Source organism: Thalassophryne amazonica, chromosome 14 (genome assembly GCF_902500255.1).
Source record: "Thalassophryne amazonica chromosome 14, fThaAma1.1, whole genome shotgun sequence".
Taxonomy (NCBI): Eukaryota; Metazoa; Chordata; class Actinopteri; order Batrachoidiformes; family Batrachoididae; genus Thalassophryne; species Thalassophryne amazonica.
The window spans coordinates 16,648,005-16,669,595 of NC_047116.1; the positions used below are offsets into that span (position 1 = coordinate 16,648,005).

At 37.3% G+C, this 21,591-nt stretch overlaps 1 protein-coding gene across 1 annotated transcript in view; it reads left to right on the forward strand.

Annotated features, from left to right (window-relative positions):
* The first annotated feature begins 460 nt into the window (after window positions 1-460).
* LOC117525333 (importin subunit alpha-4-like) overlaps window positions 461-21,591 on the forward strand; it is a 30,074-nt gene continuing 8,943 nt past the window's right edge. Inside the window, 7 exon segments of the mRNA XM_034187172.1 lie at window positions 461-487; window positions 16,136-16,343; window positions 18,766-18,852; window positions 18,927-19,027; window positions 19,029-19,097; window positions 21,043-21,087; window positions 21,245-21,376. Of these exon segments, the coding sequence (XP_034043063.1) occupies window positions 461-487; window positions 16,136-16,343; window positions 18,766-18,852; window positions 18,927-19,027; window positions 19,029-19,097; window positions 21,043-21,087; window positions 21,245-21,376 (669 nt within the window).

Below are 21,591 nucleotides of genomic sequence, written 5' to 3' on the forward strand. Positions count from 1 at the left end.
AGGTGTTACTTTCTGTAGCAATAGGAACTGCTTTTGTTCTTGGTTGGGACTCGGACAAGTTAGAGTGTTACACAGGCTGAATAATGCTGTGTTGTCGAGCCATCCTCTGAATAAAGTTCCCTGTGAGCAGGGGTAATGCTCAAACGTCCAGTTTGTAGAGTCATTGACAAACAGAACAAGCTGAAACATGCTGGCAGCGGTGCGTTCTGAGCGGTAAGAACAGCAAAGGTGTCGCAACACGAAGAGTTTGAATGAGGCTGACTAAAGCTAGCTGAAGCTCACGCCACTAGCATAGCAGTGCGCTGCGGGCATGAGCTCTACACAGGAAGAAAATAGAAGCGCTACAAGTACAAGAATGGATGGATTAAGACCGCCTCAACAGTGGTGTATGGACTCTGCTAATCTTGCCAAGTCATGGAAAACTTGGAAGGAAGAATTTACACTGTATATTGAGCTAGCAATGCCGGAAGCAGAAGAGGAGGCACGGGTAAAATTTGTCTACTACCTCATCGGAGAACAGGGCAGAGAACTCTGTGGGACGTTAATAGGCTTGGAAGCAGGAGGGACTGTTACCAGTCTGACATGCAAAATTGTAGAAGAAATGACAATTATAGATGATGTTATAGAAATTTTAACAGTGGAAATTGTACAGGAAACATCTAAAAAATATTCTAATCAGTTGTGTATACAGAGCACCAGATTCTTGTGTTGTGAAATTTACAGATAAAATATAGAATTATTCCATCAAATAAAAAATAAAACACTCTTTGTGTGGAGACTTTAATGTTAATGTGGAAAGTTCCACTTGCCAAAGAGTAAGTGATTTTGTGAATTCAATGAACAGCTTGGGCTTATTCCCTTTGATAACAAAACCAACCAGAATTACATCACAAAGTGCAACTGTAATTGATAATATATTCACAAATAGAACAGATGAAATTATTAAGAATGGGATATTGATGACAGATCTCAGTGATCATTTACCAGTTTTTTCAATATTTAAATATAAAAATAGGCATAAAAACTGATATAAACTTTAAAAGATAAGTCATTACAAGCCATAGAGGCATTAAATTATGACCTTAATAATCAAAATTGGGAAGAAGTTTATGTCGGTGATGTTAATGTAGCATATAGTTCATTTATGAAAATATTGATGAAATCATATAATAAAAATTGTAAATTAATAAAAACTAGTAAGAAAAGAGTAGATAAACCATGGCTGACCAAGGGAATAAAAAACGCTTGTGTAAAGAAAAACTATTTATACAGGTGCTTTTTAAAAATGCAAACAAAGGAAACAGAATACAGATACAAAAAATATAAAAATAAACTATTGACAATAATTAGGAAACAAAAAAAAACATTATTATAGTGAACAATTGAATAAGAGTAAAGATATAAAGGGCAACATGGGGAATTATAAAAAGGGTGATGGAAAGTGATGGAGTGAAATCATCTTTTCTGAACTACCTTGTCAAGGAAAATAAAGAGATATATGACATAAAAGAAGTTTTAAATGAGTTTGATTATTTTTTGAAGGTGGGATCAAATCTGGTGGGAAATAAACCAATAGTAGAAGATAAATACTATTGTAAATACGGTCAATAGTATTTTCCTTGACAATGTGGAAAAAGATGAAATAAGGAATATTGTAAAAAAAAACTGTAAGCAAAAGATCAACTGACTGTGAAGATTTAGACATGATGACTGTAAAAAAGTATAATAGAAACTGTTATTGAACCATTCACTTACATTTGTAATCTGTCTCTGTCAACAGGAATTTTTCCAGAAGAAATGAAAATTGCCAAGGTAGTCCCATTATAGAAAAATGGAGACAAACATATCGTTTCAAATTACAGGCCAGTGTCATTGCTTCCACAGTTTTCTAAAATTATGGAAAAGGTTTTTGTGACAAGGTTGGATAAATTCATTGAGAAACATCATATTTAAAGAATGCTCAGTATGGATTTAGAACAAAACATTCGACAGCTATGGCAATTATGGAATTAACAGAGAAAATCAACAGCAATAGATAATAAGGATTATTTGTAAGTGTTTTTATTCATTTGAAAAAAGCTTTTGATGTTATCGATCATTCAAGATTGCTTCATAAGTTACAACAATATGGAATAAGAGGGATTGCACATCAATGGGTAAAAAGCTACTTAGAAAATAAAAAACAATTTGTTCAGATAAATGATACTAAATCAGAATTGTGTAATATTATGTGTGGAGTACCACAAGGATTGGTACTTGGACCTAAACCATTCATTTTGTATATTAATGATTTTGTGAATGTGTCAAAGGTACTTGGTAGCATTTTATATGCTGACGATACAACATTATTTTACTCTGGATCAGATATACAGGAAGTAGTACAGGTGATAAATACAGAGTTGGAAAAAGTTAAATATTGGTTTGATACAAACAGATTGTCACTTAATCTTAATAAAACAAACTTCATATTGTCTAATGACAGAGTAAAAAAAAATGAGGTGTCAATAAAAATAGATGGAATGGACATTCAAAGGGTAAAAGAAACAAAATTTCTAGGAGTTATGATTGATTGAGGATTTTGCATGGAAGTCACATATAAACTACATAAAAAGAAAGAGCGAAAGCCATTGCTGTTTTGCATAAAGTTAAATATTCATTAAATAATTATGGATTATTAACATTGTACAATTCATTGATTGTTCCATATTTGACTTATTGTGTAGAAATCTGGGGATCAACATGTATAACTTATACACAACCTTTATTTATTTGCAGAAAAGAGCTTTAAAAGTGATTAGCAACAGTCGATTTAGAGATCCATCTAATCCATTGTTCGTTAAGTATAGGGTACTTAAATTTCATGATTTAGTTGATTTGAAATTATTACAATGTACAAAGCCAATAACAATACCTTACCAATAAACATTCAAAATATGTTTGAAAAAAGAGTACGTAGTTATAATTTGAAGGGCATAGAAGTCTTTAAGAAACCAAGATACAGAACCAAGATAAAGGAACGGAGTATTGCAGTGAATGGTGTAAAATTACGGAACAACCTCAGCAAAGAAATCAAAGAATCAAGGTCACTTAAATTATTTAAAAAACGTATTAAACTTGATGTATTTCAAAGTATGAAACTATGAAATAGGTCAGTGGACTGTGACAAAGCTAAAATGTAGCTGTTAATAATGTTTCGAATGTTAGAAGTTTAAAATGTAATCTGTTAGGGGTGTAATCTTATAGATAATGGTTAAAATTAGGAAATAAGTTGGTGGCATGTGACATAATCATAGAAATGTAATTATTGTGTGTCGATTGATGATGCTTTGTGAGATTGTATTGTAAAAAAGGGGGGCAGATTATATAGACTTGTTCTTCTAAACTGCTCCTTTTCATTCAGTGGTTTGTGGTGTTTTGTTGATTCTGCTTTCTGTTGTTATTTTCTTTTAAATGAATTAAATAAATGAATGAAATGAAATGTTTCATGAAAGATTGTGAACTTCCAGAGTGACTGTGGTGCAACCTGCAACGTCATTTCGATCAACCTGCGTGAGTCCAGATTGAAAGTTGGAGCACACGGACAAGTACTATGTATGTACAGTAAGTCCAAAGCAGTGCAAGTGAAGCAGTAAACTCATTCGTCCAATACACATTATTTATGCACTGGACAGTATTGTGACTAAAGAGCCAGGGACCAGTGACACATGGCAGTTGGAGAAATAAGACTGAGGTTCAAGACAATGTTTATGGGCGAAAGACTGTGGGAATAGCACATAATCTATTGAGAGATGGAAGCAGAGAGTGTGGTACACAACTGCAGGTTTGCATCTGGGGATTGTGATTGCCCAGGCCATTTCAGCTATTCCCATTCCCAACTGAGCCAGCCAGGAGAGGAGAATGGACAAGTTAGTCAACAGAAAGCAGCAGCTGGAGTCCGGCAGTGTAAATAACTGGATAATTCTCGTGTCCGTAGTGTACACTTTACTGATGGGAAACGCACAGAACTGCACCCAAACCCAACACTTCAACTTGGCTATGAGCTAAAGCAGGGTGTGTGATAATAAAGCTTATTCTTCATGATTTCTACCTGTTTTAGTGCTTGTTGATCCCTCCTCCACTGCAGGGAGTGACATTAAGCTTTTTCATGCACCTGTTTTCATGCAGGCTGGTGACCATTTTACCTGCCTGACGAAGTTTTTCAATTGCCCACTTTTTCATTTCCTACCAGAAAACATTTATTCTTCTTACTTTAGGTGCAAAATGTTCTTGAAGGGTGCACGCTCATGAGCGATATTGAAGTGTTTTGCCGAAGCGCGTGAGGCACGGGTTTGTTGTAACACTGGCATCCATCAACTCCTGCGCGGCGCGGAACTCCGATACGGTCTGTTTTATTCTTATTTTTAAAAAAAAAAACGGGAAGTCAAAATCAGCCGCATTGTTCTGTCCAGTTTATAATCAGTTGCCTGCACATGCCCATGTTTTTTCCTTTCTGTATAGGAGTTTGGTGTTTACATTTGTTCTACAAAGTTTTAAAACAAACCTAAATAAATAAAATGTTAACATTTTTATAGCAGTTCTGTAACTTCAGAAATGTAACATAAACAACCACAAATCATAAAAAGTTGGGAGTATATGTACAATGAAGATAAAAATAAAAATGTTGCATTACTGGACACCAATACAGTGTTCCACGGTTTAATAAGGTCAGACTGAAACATTCTTTTGTGTATCAGTTGATACTTAAACTAAATAAGAGCTTAATCCATAACAACATTATCAAGGCCACAATGTGAGTAAATTTTTGTTGTATGGATTGTTTGTAAAATATCTGTCTTATTTGTGTTGTTTATGTATTGTGTTGTCATGGAGCAACTGAATATGTAACACAAATTTCGGATCTCTGATCTGATAATAAAGTATTATCTTGTCTTATCTTATTATTTCCAGTGTCTCCACTCACACCCACAGAAGCCAAAAATGATTTCCAAGATTGTCTTGGTGGCTGCACTCACTTGTCTCCATCCAGCATGGACATTTACTTTTTGAGAACTGCCTACTTGACACAGATTTACTATAAAGTACCACATTGTTTGTATTTCTGAATGATTGATGTAAATGAAGTCTAAGAAATATTCAGACTTGTAAATATTCATGTGTCCATCCCCTGACATTTCTCCCTTCTTTTTTCTTGGAATATGCTGTAAGCCTTAAATGTGGAAATGGATGTATATTAAGTAATAAAATGAAGCTAACCACACAAAACATGAAATATTCACACTGTCTGCGGTTACAGAAATAGAAGTCAAAGAAAATATCAAAATCATTATGGACACCCCCCACCAAAAACACATTTTCTGTATCATCCAAAAGTTTTCTGATTTGGAGTTCTCTCTCTCGATAGATAGATATGTATGTATAATTTTATTTGTGGAAGACAGGACAAAAATGGCTCTTGACAGTAAAGGTTGCAGATCTTTGGTATAGAAAGAAAATTGAGGTGTTCATTAGCAAATATACAAATACTTTCATTCATTATGCATTTAACAGCAAGAGAGCAGAAAAGATGGGCATTCAGGTAATGAAAATGTATCTTTAAAATGATTATTTAAACATTAAAACCTCACAGTTGAAAGATGACTACAATGATTGATTCTTTTTTCATTTTTCCAAAGTATAAAATCTTGTTTTTTTGTTTTTTTTTAAGTAGTTTGGAAGGCCCTGCGATTTACACTCATATATACTGAAAAATCATTCATTTTTCATAATTATTGTAACTGTTTATATAGGACTTTCACAGAAATTAAAGCACAAACCAAAGTAAGCTCCAATATTAAACGAATAAAAGCCAATAACCAGTACTTGAAAGCAATGCACAAAAATCCCAAAATGAATGAGTGATGATAATCTAGAAAAAAAAAAAGGTGTGACTTTACTCCAGAGTGATGTATACTCAAGTGCGACTTATGAGTTTTTCCTCTTCAAGAAACCTTTTTTTTAACAGGTGCAACTTCTACCCCGGTGCAACTTATACAGTAGTGTTCAGAAAAATAGTAGTGCTATGTGACTAAAAAGATTAATCCAGGTTTTGAGTATATTTCTTATTGTTACATGGGAAACAAGGTACCAGTAGATTCTCACAAATCCAGCAAGACCAAGCATTCATGATATGCACACTCTTAAAGCTATGAAATTGGGCTATTAGTAAAAAAAAAAAGTAGAAAAGGGGGTGTTCACAATAATAGCAGCATCTGCTGTTGACGCTACAAACTCAAAACTATTATGTTCAAACTACTTTTTTTAAGCAATCCTGTGAATCACTAAAGTAGTATTTAGTTGTATAACCACAGTCTTTCATGATTGTTTTGATTCTGATTTCATGATTGTTGTTTGGAACCAAGATTTTGCTTGTTTACTAGTGTGCTTGGGGTCATTGTCTTGTTGAAACACCCACTTCAAGGGCATGTCCTGTTCAGCATAAGGCAACATGATCTCTTAAAAGTATTTTGACATATCCAAACTGATCCATGATACCTGGTATGCGATATATAGGCCCAACACCATAGTAGGAGAAACATGCCCATATCATGATGCTTGCACCACCATGCTTCACTGTCTTCACTGTGAACTGTGGCTTGAATTCAGAGTTTGGGGGTCGTCTCACAAACTGTCTGCGGCCCTTGGACCCAAAAAGAACAATTTTACTCTCATCAGTCCACAAAATATTCCTCCATTTCTCTTTAGGTCAGTTAATGTGTTCTTTGGCAAATAGTAACCTCTTCTGCACATGTCTTTTATTTAACAGAGGGCCTTTGCAGGGGATTCTTGCAAATAAATTAGCTTCACACAGGCGTCTTCTAACTGTCACAGCACTTACAGGTAACTCCAGACTGTCTTTGATCATCCTGGAGCTGATCAATGGGTGAGCCTTTGCCATTCTGGTTATTCTATCCATTTTGATGGTTGTTTTCCATTTTTTCCACGCGTCTGTTTTTTTTTTTTTTGTCCATTTTAAAGCATTGGAGATCATTGTAGATGAACAGCCTATAATTTTTTGCACCTGCGTATAAGTTTTCCCCTCTCCAATCAACTTTTTAATCAAACTACGCTGTTCTTCTGAACAATGTGTTGAACATCCCATTTTCCTCAGGCTTTAAAAGAGAAAAGCATGTTCAACAGGTGCTGGCTTCATACTTAAATAGGGGACACCTGATTCACACCTGTTTGTTCCACAAAATTGACGAACTCACTGACTGAATTCCACACTACTATTATTGTGAACACCCCCTTTTCTACTTTTTTTTTTTTTTTTTTTTACTAATAGCCCAATTTCATAGCCTTAAGAGTGTGCATATCATGAATGCTTGATCTTGTTGGATTTGTGAGAATCTACTGGTACCTTGTTTTCCATGTAACAATAAGAAATATACTCAAAACCTGGATTAATCGTTTTAGTCACATAGCACTACTATTATTCTGAACACTACTGTACTTCAGAAAATACAGTAATTGATAAATAATTTATGCATGTTACCATGCTTGTCATTGCTAAATGCAAACACAGCAGCGGCCACTATCAGCACCACTCTCGGTTGATGTCTGCGAGTTCTGTTCACAAATATGTTGATTTCCCTCTGTACACATTCAGGTGCTTGTTTTTGGCTTAAACTACAGTAACTGCCTCGGAACTGGCGACAACAAGAGCACCATCATTCCCAATGCTTGACAAGCAGGAAGGTGAACAGTCTGAATTATGGTAGTGGCCCCCACGTCCTGCTGCCCCCTGAGGGTACCTGCACACAAAGTGGAATACTTCTGTTCACTGTTGACTTATGAAGCAATGCTGAATGACTACACGTGTTTTCAGATGGAGACGTTTTTGCTTGGGGACCATAACAGCTACAGCCAACTGGGAAATGGGACCCCCAACCAAGGAGTGTCCCCGGTGCTGGTCTGCCAGTCTACTTAAGAAGAAGGTGACAGAAGTGGCCTGTGGCAGTTTTATGATTACAAGTACGAGTAAATACATACGGGATCAGGCCGATACTGGTATTGGGATCGGTGCATTCCTAACTTATGTATATGTGATTTCTTAGTTTTTATATATATATATATGTGTGTGAGGTGGGGTACACCCTGGACAGGACACCAGTCTGTCACAGGTGTGTGTTTGTGTGTGTGTATATCAGTGGTGGGCACAGATAACCAAAAAATTAACTTCGATAACAGATAATCAGATAACTGAAAATTATCTTCGATAAAGATAAAACAATAAACCACCCAAAAATGTATCAGAAGTTACAGATAACCGATAAATTCTAATATTGTCTCTGGTACATTTACAACTACTAATAAATGAATTTAAGTTTTAATGCCACAATAACTTCTAGTAATATTAAAAGTAACAACAGACCCAAACAATGAGACCACACTTTTGTCTTTGAACATTCTGCCTCTGCTAGAAGCACTTGTTTACTACAGAGCTCCCAGTACAGAGGCACTCTGAGAGCAGCCATAAAACCAACTATCAGTCACAACGCTCCGGTCAGGCGGTGGTCTTGAAAAATAAAGTCATGCTGACTTATGGTTTGATTTATAAATAACATTAATACCGATAGAATAACTCCATTAATGTCAATTCTGTCATTTGTACAAAGTTAAAATATAGCATATATCTTTTAATGTTGAATAATGCACTAATTCTGAGGTTTTGTAACAAACACAGACAGATCGCAAAGAATTCTGGGTAAAAGTGCCTCTGCTAAACACTGATTGGTTCAGTCATTCATTATGTAAACCAACACGTTAATGTGACGTCTGTCGTGTGGGTGTTTACAGATAAATGTGCTTTTGTAAAATATTCCATTTTTTTATTTGTAAAAACAGGCAGTTTTACGGAGCCCTGGAAGTGTCATCGCAAAATGATTTGCATGTGGAGAGAATGTGCGCACGTTTTATGATGTTGTAAAACATGCTTTACACTGTGCGAGATGATTTTTCATGCAGGAATTTTTTGGACCAAGTTTCAGGTTAATCGCACGTCCTGCATCGTGTAGTGTACATGGAGTAACAAGCTGCGTTTAACATCTCAGGACCACCTCCTGATCGTTGATCGTATGGTCCAGTGAAAATCAAACCTGTTTGATATTATTGTGGTCGGCCGTCATGAGGGTATCCTGCTGCTGAAGATCTACAAGCATCTAACCGCTCAAACTGTGCCTGTGCAAACACCGCAGAGCTATCTTGTAATGTTATTTTATTATTATTATTATTATTTTTTTTTTTTTTTTTTGCTGTTGTTTTGTTTTGTTTTTAAACCTCATTTGTAAAAAAAAAGAAAAAAAAAAAGAAGCCATTTGCAAAGCCAAAAAGTTGATTTGGTGCCCAGACGCTTAGTACTTATGGTGAATACTACCATGAACACTACTGGCCAGTAGATGGCAGTAGAGGCCTTGAAAACAAAATTCCAGCTAATCCCTGTCTGCTACATTTAAAATGCGTGGAATTTAACAAACGCAAATACAATAACAACGTCTATAAATCCAGAGAATATATTCACGAGAGTTTTAGGCACTAGAGTTTAATGCTGTTGTCCGTGGAGCCTGAACAGAGTGTCTAAAATGCAATTGTCCTGTCGTGATCGTACTGAGATTACGTCATCCTACCCATAATGCACTGCTGGAAACAGCATGTGCTCACAAAACCTTAAAAATTAGCACATTACTTTAAACTAAAACATATATCTAATATTTTCACTTTATAAAACTTCAGATATGACAGTAATTTTAAATAACTTGTCCAAAATTAGTTTGGTTAAAATTTGAACCATAAGTTAAAAATGTATGCCTCTGGATGACTTAGGTGATATTGCCCGCATATCGGTATGGTGTTAAAGGAAATGATTTTTTTTTTTTTTTTCTTTTGGGCTTTTCATCTTTGTCTACAGAGGATAAAGACGCTTTTCATAGAAGCAGCTCTCTTCTGTCAGCAGAGGGTATAACTGTCCATCTGTTAACCAATACTGTATAAGTTTTCCCCACTCCAATCAACTTTTTAATCAAACTACGCTGTTCTTCTGAACAATGTCTTGAACGTCCCGTTTTCCTCAGGCTTTCAAAGAGAAAAGCATGTTCAACAGGTGCTGGCTTCATCTTAAATAGGGGACACCGGATTCACACCTGTTTGTTCCACAAAATTGACGAACTCACTGACTGAATGCCACACTACTATTATTGTGAATACCTCCTTTTCTACTTTTTTTTTACTAATAGCCCAATTTCATAGCCTTAAGAGTGTGCATCATGACTGCTTGGTCTTGTTGGATTTGTGAATCTACTGAATCTACTGGTACCTTGTTTCCCATGTAACAATAAGAAATATACTCAAACCTGGATTAATCTTTTTAGTTACATAGCACTACTATTATTCTGAACACTACTGTACATACCCTGCAACCCGATTCTGGATAAGTGGTTGAAGATGTGTACACACACAATATCTGCTTGTCATTGCTCGATGCAGTATCGGTGCAGCTCACAGTTGATGTCTCCTGTTCATGAGTCCTGTTCACTAATATGCTGACTGAATTTGTACGTTGATTCGCATTATTCCTCTCTTTGTCTTCCTTCATTCTGAATGACTACACGTGTTTTCAGATGGAGACATTTTTGCTTGGGGCCATAACAGCTACAGCCAACTGGGAAATGGCGCAAATATGCGTCATCTCAGCATCAGCCATAGACAGGATGGGATGAATCTTCGCTATATTTCCCAGGTGGAAGAAAGCAGTCCTCGTAATATTTCTAATGTGGGGGTCAAAGGACAACATAGAATCAAAAATTACCCCAAGGTTCCTCACTTTGTCAGTGTGATGTATGACACATGAGCCTAGGCTAAGTGTTAACTGGTGAAATTGATGCCAATGTCTCACTGGACCAAGAACCATCATTTCAGTCTTATCAGAGTTTAAAAGTAGGACGTTTCTAGACATCCAACTTCTCACTGATTCAAGGCAAAATGATTTTCCAGCCTATCAAGTAGAATATGATGATCCATGGTATCAAATGCAGCACTGAGATCTAACAGCACCAGAACCGTAGTGGTGTCCGAATCCATTGTAACCAGAAGATCATTCACCACTTCAGTGAGAGCCGTCTCTGTGGAATGATATTTTCTAAAAGCAGACTGCAGTGGCTCAAAGAGATTATTCTCAGTAAGATAGTCCACAAGCTGCCGTGACACCACTTTTTCCAGAATTTTAGAGCAAAATGATAGATTTGATATCGGCCAATAGTTTTTCAATGCACTAGTGTCAAGATAAGGTTTCTTAAGTAATGGTTTAATCACTGCAGATTTGAAGCATTTAGGAACAGATCCAGAAGTTAAAGAAAGATTAATAATTTCCAGCACAGTCAGCCCAAGAGTGGGCCATCCTTAAACAGTTTTGTTGGTATAGGATCAAATAAACAGGTTGTGCTTTTTGTTGACGTTACAAGTTTTGTCAGCATGCCTAGTGAGATCCTATCAAATTCTGTAAATCTAGGTAATACCTCAGTAATGGTACCCACCTCAATAGCAGGGTGTAGTGGCTGGATTAAGGCATGCTGGGATATGTTTAACCTAATATATTCTATTTTCTTCTCAAAGTAATTCAGGAAATCTTGTTCTGTAAAAGGAGCGTGAACTACAGGTGGTTGTCCATGAATAAGTGTTGCCACCATGTTGAACAAGAACTTTGAGTTATGCTTGTTTTGTTGATCAAATCAGAGTAGTAGGTCCGCTTTGTAGCCAGTAATGCATGCTTATAGTCTAAGACAGCATCATGCCACACAAGGTGGAGTACTTCTAATTTTGAACAATGCCATTTCTGTTCTAGACCTCTAACCTTATGCTTGAGGTTAAAATCACTGAACCAAATCAGATATTTATCGTCCTCTTGCACAAATACTGTTAAAAAAAAAACTGTTTACTTCTGCAGCAATCTCACCATCTTTCTCTAATTCCTGTCCTTCCTATGATTTTAGTTTTGTAATTGATTGTTTGCTCTTAGTCTTGCTATTAACATACATAGAAGGTTTTTGGATTTCTCTTCACTCTTGCACACTGTTTTTTTTCTAATTCTCTTTTGGCTTTACACACAGCTTTGTTTGCAGCATCCCTTTTCTTGACATATTCCCTATACTTTGCATGAGATCTACTCTCCTGGTACCTCTTCCAAGCAAAATACTTGTTTTCAGAACCCACCTAACAGGCATATTTAGCCACAGTGGCAGGCCGACAGATGGTGGCTGCCAGAAAATGTATCCCCTATGCAACTCCAATAAATAAAGACAAAACTTCCTGAAATTTACTGTAGTAATTGTGGCTGAGCTAAAGTATAAATGAAGATAAAACACCTGATGGTCGGGTGCAATACCAGCTATAACGATAGGGGATACAAATTCTGGCAGGCCGTCAGATGGTGGGTGCCAGAAAATGTATCCCCTATGCAACTCTACTAAAGACAAAACTTCATGAAATTTACTGTAGTAATTGTGGATGAGCTAAGGTATATGAAGTTGAAATATCTGATGGTAGGGTGTAATTTTTTTAACCTTTATTTAACCAGGTTAGTCCCATAGAGATCAAGATCTCTTTTGCAAGGGAGACCTGAATATGTATAAAGTTTCCAGTTCACCTAACTTGCATGTCTTTAAATGTGGGAGTAAATTGAAACACCCGGAGGAAACCCACACAAACATGGGGAGAACATGCAAACTCCACACAGAAAGGCCACAGGTGGGAATCGAAGCAATGACCTTCTTGCTCTGAGGCAACATGTGCTAACCACAAAGCTACTGTGCTTATTAATCTATAAGATACAGACAGATATCAGGGGTGGTGGCCAAGTGTTTAGTGCACTTGGTTTCAGTAACGTAGGTTCCTGGTTCGAACCCCACTCCTGCCACATTTCACTGTGTAATGTGACGTTGCAGCAGGAAGGGCATCTGGTGTACAGCTTCTGCCAAATCAACATGCAGACCCTCCTTGCATCTGCTGTGGTGACCCTGAGTGAAATCATGGGAGCAGCCAAAGGGACTTAATATAGTATTTGCAAATTTTGAAAAAAAAAAAAAAAGGTATAATATCAGCATGGCCATGCCAATTCAACATGAAAAAGACCGTCAGAATTACAGATTAATATTTTTTAATTACAGATTTAAACTAAAATTTACATAAATATGTATGTGCAAACCATTTACATATTCATTGTCATTTTGATAGAATTCCCCTGGAAACCACAGCTGACAAAATTTTTCTGTAAAAACAACTGGATTTTTTTTTTTTTTTTTTTTTTACATCGTAAAAGCTGAATTTTATTTCTTGTAAACCAAAACAACCATCACCCACATCACGTTTGTCTGCTTATCTTTTATTTAAAACAGAAAAAGTCACAGACAAGTACAAGAGTGTACAGTTTATAACTGTTCATATTTTAATCTTGAATGAATGAACTGAACTGAAGAGTGAAAATCATTGAATTATCTTGACGGTGGTGCGATCACAAACGTCTTACATCGTTTTTTTTTTTGTTGTTTTTTTTTTTTTTACATATAAAACGGGTTATAGCGTTTTCTTTTTTAATAAACGTCTTCAGCGTATTTTTTTTAATGTTGGACGTGTAATCGGCGTGAAGACACGCATGCATTTAGCTAAAAAGATGCAACACTGAGTTCTAAAGATGATCATGTACTCGTATATGCATATGCTCGTGTATATGTTGTTCAGTTAGTGAACCATTTAACGTTTGGTCTACAGGTGTGGGTGGGGGACAAAGGTGGCATCAGTGGAATGCTAAGAGGTTTCAGTTGGCCCATTAATGAAAGAATTACAACATTGTTCCATCATTATTTCCCTGTGTGTGGACAGTCTGAATGGTAATTCATCATTCCAAACCTTCTATTAATGGCCTCTGGTGACTGTCTGGATCTAAGCTAAAACCACATTGGGGATCTCATCCGTGCTTGATTTGCATCTGTGTTGCAAAGCTCTTTTCTTGGTTGTTCTGTAAATGCTTGATACTGCGTGGGTAACAGACGGGGTGGAAAGCAGAGACTCTGCACTGAACACATTACAGTGGTATTTTATTCGCTCTTCTTGTGTTCATCGATCAGAACTGATTCACTTCCAAAGCTTCAGCTTCACACTCCCTTTTAAATGTAACTGTGATCTGAAGCATTGATTTAGTCTTGAGGCAGTTATCTATATTGTAATAGCCAAGTTTGTGTGTGTGTGTGTGCGCGCGCATGTGTATGGCTTTGATCACGCAGAAACCAGGGAGAGCTTACATTTCCTGTTTAGTATGCTTATATATTTTGGGTCAAGAATGAATGCTGTGAAAATGGAGTTAGCTAGCCATTGAACAATAGATGTTGTGCTGCAATACACCATGAGAGTTTGGGTTTTTGAGGTTTTAAATGTTGTGGTTCATGTTAGTTTAAAAGTGTTGTTAGTGTTATTGATCTTATTGTGTTTTTGTAGTTCAATTGGTGTAGTTCAGTGGTGTCCAAAGTATTCCAGAAAGGGCCAAGAGGGTGCAGGTTTTCTTTCCAACCACTGACTCCAGCAGGTGATTTCACTAATTAACATCACTTTAAGCAAATTGCATGAGTTCATCAGTGAAATCACCTGCTGGAGTCAGTGGCTGCACCCTCTTGGCCCTTTCTGGAATACTTTGGACACCACTGTACTATATTCCACAGTCTCCTTGAGCACAAACGAGCATTGGGCCTTTACACAGCTGACATTGAACTACCCACTACCTCTGATCTTTCTGGAATACTTTTGACACCACCGGTTTAGTCAATTTAGTTAAGTGTCATGTTGCTGGTACTTAGACTGAGTGTATTGCATTCCTCTTCTGCCACCATCTCTGTTTTTGTATGTTTAAAATTAGAAGCACCTGCTTGGGGCAGAATGCGGAAAAGACAAAAAGCTCTCTGTGCATGCAAGCGTGCATATAACTTTGATCACAGAGAGACTGGGGGAGAACTGACATTTGCCCTTTGGTATGCTTATGTATTTGGGTCAGATTGAAGGCCACCAAAACGGAAACATTGATAGGACTAATATTTTGGAGAAGCTATGTATAATAGCTAACAACAGTGGACGTTGCTAACTACATTCTAGACTTGTACGCCATTCCAGCAGGGTGCGGTAAATCATCTTTATATTAAAAGCGTGAGTGGTTGCTTGCATGGTTTTATTTAGTAAGTTCAATGTAAGAACATAATTTAATTGTAAATACCGTTAAAAATACGTGGATACAAAGTGAAAACCCTTATTTCCATTGTGGTCCAGTTAAAATCAAATGACAAAATAAAAGTAATAATAAAATAATGATGATAATAGTGTGTATATGATAACAAGAACCTAAACAATTTATAAATACATTAAGACAGTAAATCAGCATAAAAAATTACATAATTAATAAGAAATAAAAGGATTTAGTTCTTCTAAAAACTGTTGAGGTTTAAATTTCTAAAAACATTCTGGACTCACACACCATTCCAACTCATTATGCAACCTTTGCTTAATTTATTATCACCCTTGCAAAATGTCAGCTACCTATTTATTTACACTACCCAATCTAGAGTTTGTGGATCCCCCCGGGAAACACACTAGTTTACTTTATATTTTGGCTGAATACCTCCAGTATTCAAAAAGGCTATTTTATTCCCTTGTGTTTAAACTCTGAATCAAAGATTGTCACCTGTATTATCTTAACTAGGTCGAGTGTTTTGGTGTGTTGCCAAAATTTTGTAAGATTATTTGCTACTGTGACTTTGAAATTTTTGGGCTTGCCATAAAATAGAACTCACATTTTCTCCACGTTCCTTTCATGAACAGCTGCAGTGTTCCAGGCAGTTATGTCCAACCAACTGAGTTGTCTATATCTTGATCACCACACGTGCAAGTTTTTTTTTTTCTCTCTTTTTCTTTCATATGTTTAAAAAAAGCCTTTCATAAGAAAATTCATTGATTGGAAAACTCATGATGTAATTCAAAGAATGAGGCAAATGCTTTTCACCACTTTAGAAGCACAAACTGACAAATGCTGTGTACAGCTGCTTGGTGTGTCACAGTAAGAATGTCGTAGAAAACCCAGCAACATTTATCATGTGTTGTAGTCATTCCTCCCCCATTCCCACTACATGAATTAAAACTGTTTGCTTTATTCCATTTAACCTGTTTAAATGTTAAGTTTTCTATCTCCTCTAGCCCTTCTCTCCAGTTTGAGGCAGCTTGGGCCCTGACCAACATTGCCTCTGGGACTTCAGCACAGACTCAGGCTGTGGTTAAATCCAGTAAGTTAACTCTACCCCCCCAAACCCCATGTTACATGTGCAATTATGTACGAACTGGTTGTGAACACATTTATTGGAGTTATTTTCCTACACTCAGTAATGCACAGTCATGTCTACAGCTCCATGTTTCTTGATGAATTCACTACAGTTAACATTCTGTTTATTGGTGATACAGTTGTGCAATACTGTGTACTAGCACAGAAATTAAAATGCTAATAAACAATATCGATAAAGCGGTGAATAGTCTTCTTGAAGCAAAAACAAAACAAACTTTTTTTTTATGTCAAACACAGAGCACTGATGTCTGGGGAGACTCGGTCCATCTGTCATCTGGTTTGTAGCTTAATCAGAATGTAGAAAAAGTAAAACATCAACAGTGTTTTCAGTGATGAAAGTTTGCCAGAAATTTTCGGGAAACCGGATTTTTACTCGTGGTGAACATTTCCGGGTTATTTTTGATAACATACGTCAGAATCCATTCATTCAGTTCATTCCCAAACAGTTGGTGGCGGTAATGTTTTGCAAGCCGCCATTATACTCAGAATTGTTTCACGTAATCTGTCTTCATGAAGTTTGTGTTTGTAAAAACATCTCTGAGACGCCACAGTGGATATTAACTTTGACATTTTCACATCATGATCCAAGACTGAAGGATTAATGTTACGTGCCGCTGCATGTCCACAAAGCAGCGAAAGAGAGATGACATTCTGATTTTACCGTGAGCTGCGCACTGCGCTGAAATTGTAAGACAAATGGATGAAACATTGTCCTGCTGTGCGAGATGATTTGAAGTTCATCAAAAAAATTAAGCTGGTTTGACCCAAACGAGCGACCCAACTTTTTTTTGAATCGTCATTTATTCAGAAAAGCTAACAACATGGTAAGTCTTTGATCTTGTTTCACAAAACTTCAAATTGTCTCAATGCAAACTCTAAGAAATGCAGAGAAGACACGCACATCCAAAATGCATAAAAAGGCGTGCTGGACCAAGAAAAATTATACCAAAGGTAGAAACTGAATGATCCGCACAACCACAGCGCTCTAATACAAAAAAAAGCTTTATTTAATAAGACATAATGTTTTGGGCAACCTGCCCTTCGTCAGACAGCCAATGAAAATGATGCAAAGTCTAGCCTGCTAAATCTGCGTTTTATGGGTCTTCTGTATACAGGCTTTCTGAAGTTCTGGGATGAAAAAATCCAAAAGATAATGGCAGATTTCACACTTTTGAAGAGGGGATGGCCTGCCTTGTGACAACAGTGTGATGAACAAGTTAGATGGCAGTGGTTAGAGGAAAAAGACAAAAATGGCGTTGATTATGTAGCAAGTCAGTTTGACCCTTACTGTGTAAATCCACTCAAAAGTGGAAAAAAAGGGTTAAACCAATAACTTTATTTAGATTATATAAACATTAGAAAAAAAAAATACATTTTAATGCCACTACTACATTTTAGAACTGTTAAAGTTAACACTTTTTTTTCCCCATTTGCCCCATTTTCTCAGATTTTCAGTATTCAACATTTTCAGTGTTCTCCAGACAGAATGTAACTGTGCTTTCTGAGGATGTAATTCTTGTATTTCACACAACCAAGTACTGCTTATCCTTTCTTCATGAAATTTTGTGGACTTTTCCTTAAGGACATTGCAGTTGTGTGTCTCACCATGATTCCACAATGTTAAATTGTCAGACTTTTAAGGTATTCATACTGTTTTTCTGTTAATTTTATAAAAACACAATATGAAAGGACATTTTATTAGGAACCCGTACAATAATGCATATTGTATTAGGTGTGACCTGAAAATAGCATTTGAGTTGACACTCTATAAAGTAGTCGAGAGCTGAAGCAATTTTAATAAGTGAAGTGTTTTTTATTCAGATTCTGCCCTGCTGAGAGTACACACATTAATCACTGAGCTAAAGTTCTACACAATAGTGCAAGCTAAAGGGTTTTATTCAACAGTGGCAATCGCTCTTAGCTTCCCTCCACTTGGGGGACACAGCCTAAGTAACAGCTGCCTGAAAGGATTGGAGTTCACAACAGCATAGTATCACTCACTGAAGCACAGGTTTAACATTTTAAACGTGTAATACCATTATTACAACAGCATGGTACAACATACGGTTGTACAGCGTTCAGTGCCGTTATTAATTGTCAGGTACCCCCAGTGTTTTAATAAAGATGGGTGCAAAACCAAAGATGAGCTAAAAATTTTGATTGTATGTCTCAAAAATCTCATGCTTGGTTATAAGACATAATTTTACTATGAGAAGTGTGTCCTCCATCTCCAAGGTGCCTGTACTTGGTACAGAAATTTAACTTGACAGCTGTATTATGAAGTATACCATATATTACTGTTCTTAGTAAGTTGCTTTTGAATATGACTGGGCAATTTGCTAACTTGTAGACTTGTATGTATCCAGATGCAGTGCCTCTCTTCCTGCGACTGCTGCACTCTCCCCATCATAACGTCTGTGAACAGGCTGTCTGGGCTCTGGGAAACATTATCGGTGAGTAACTTCTCATTGGCTTGTGTGATACTGCATCTGAGAGTTGTATTAACTTCTGCTTCCTGCATAACCAGGTGATGGTCCACAGTGCAGGGATTATGTAATCTCTCTCGGTGTGGTCAAGCCGCTTCTTTCTTTCATCAACCCCTCAATCCCCATCACTTTTCTCCGCAACGGTCACTTGGGTCATTGTTAACCTCTGTCGCAACAAGGACCCGCCACCGCCCATGGAGACTGTGCAGGAGGTACAAACAGCATTTTTGTATGCCATTGGTCATTTAGAATAAGGGCTGAAAGGATTAATCAAGTAACTCGATAATTCGGTTACAACAAATGTTTGAGGCAATTCTGTGCCTTGAAGCTTCATTAAACGTTGCAGTACATGTGCCAGGCCTGTGTGGTGCTGCAATGTCCCCAGGAAAAAAAAAAAAAAAACAGAAGACGACTAGAGAATAACAGCTATCAAATTAGCAATGATAGCTACAACTTTCCAACGTGACACAGAGTAAAATAAAGCCTTTAAAGAGAAGACGGTCCACTCTGATCATCTGAAATAGACTTACTGTGCATTTAAAGCGAAACACACGGTCTGCTTGACGTGGGGAGTGACTACTGAACTGGCGGCCGGCTGCTGTCTCTCTGCGGTCACAGCTCCGTCCCCAGCTACACTGACAAACAGCAGAAGTCCAGTCTGTCTTCTGTGTTTCGCATTTTAATTTTCTTTTTTGGGGGGGGGAAGCAACACAGAACGCTTCACAAACAGTAACTTAAATAAAATAATTTAAAAAACTGACTGCAAGGCTTGCATGTTCACCTCCAGCTGAAAATGCATCTGTTGAATTGCAAAGAAAGAGGGATAAAAAATTACAGTGACCCAATTCACCAACCTTTATATAAACCAACAAACAAAAAGCCAACAAACTAAAAATGGTTACATTTTACAACTTGGAGAAAACAAAACAAAGCCACATCCCATCGCCATTTCAGCAAAATGTCAACACTTTGGCACAGCGACATTGTGCCATTGCTTAAGGGCTTTCACAGTGGCGATTCGTAGAGCTGCTCATTACAGCGTATCATCTATGCTGTAATGAGCAGTTCTCCGCCCACTTCATGTGGAGTTTTTTCTCAATACGCAGCAGTATGTTGAGGGCTACGTGCGTAGGATGGAAGAAATTAAACCGGTTTAATTTTCTTCGGCATACAGCACAGCATGGAGCCTTCACGCGAGTACACCCAGCGCCGTGCTACTGTCTGATATTGTGAGCCTGCCCACGCTTCAACACGGTACTGTACGCCACTTCACATCTCCCTGTTGTTCTTCAGGAGCTATAAAAACTGCAACATCATTGCTTTACTTTATCATAGTGGACTCATTATATGAGGACTGTTTCACTGTATCGCATCGTTTCATAATCTCTCTCTCTCTCTCTCTCTCTCTCTCTCTCTCTCTGTCTCTCTCTCTCTGTGTGTCTGATCAGAGCTGTGACTCTTTAAAATAAACGCGCACTCGCTGCATGTCGGTGCGCTCATCAAACGCCCTGATCGATCAGTCTGATCAAAGCTGAAAAGAGCTGTGACTCTAAAATAAACGCACACTCGCTAAAAATAATAATAATAATGTTACATGACTATTTTTAAGCCGCACAACACCATGCAGTAGTGCAGCATGGCACACGCGACTGTGCACACATTAAAACGCGAACACACGCAGCTGCAAGTATGAACGAACACTGTTAAAGGCTGAGTACGCGCGTGTTTAAATGAAACGCAACGCTGCAATGAGCATCTCTACGAATACGCCAATGTGAAAGCCCCTTTAGTGAGAGCCCTGGGCTATTGATGTTGTTTAAAAACACAAAAGTACTTTTTTTGCCAATTACTCGATTAATCACCAGAATACTTGATTACTAAAATAATTGGTAGCTGCAGCCCTATTTAGAATGGAATTCAATTTCTGCTGAGTCATGTAGGATTGTTGCAGTGCTTCTTTAAGAGCTAAATTAGCCTCATCACCCTGGGAAATTCTTAACTCAAAAGCTATTTGGGGACATTGGAAGTGTGATTACAACAGATTTGTCCATTCTGCCCTGTTTTTTCTCCTTTATCCTTGCTGTTTTTTTGTTTTGTTTTTTTTTTCCCCTCTGCCTACATCCAGCCCACTTACCATCTACTTTTCCTTTTCCACAGATTTTGCCGGCCCTTTGTGTGCTAATATACCACACGGATATAAATGTAAGTATAACAGCTATAGCTTACTTGCAGTCATTTTCCTTTTGCACATATTTATGTTACACACACAATAACTGTGCTGTTGGAATTGTCTTTGTAAACAGCAGAAGCATCATTGTTCCATGTTAGTGTTACCAGCTTTTTGTGGTTCTTGGTTTAGATCCTAGTCGACACAGTGTGGGCCCTGTCCTATCTGACGGATGGTGGTAACGAGCAGATCCAGATGGTCATTGATTCAGGTGTCGTTCCATTTCTTGTGCCTCTCCTCAGCCACCAGGAGGTGAAAGTTCAGGTCAGACTTTTCAGATGGCTTTATGAATCAGTACTCTGCAAAAATGTTGTGCATGATTTAAAAATAAATAAATAAGAGAGAGAGAAAATGTTGGCACTAAAACACATCATGTACGAGGTCTATTAGAAAAGTATTCACCTTATTTAAAAAAAAAAACATATGGATTTGAATCACGTGTGCTTGCATGAGCCAGCCTTGAACCTCATGCGCATCCG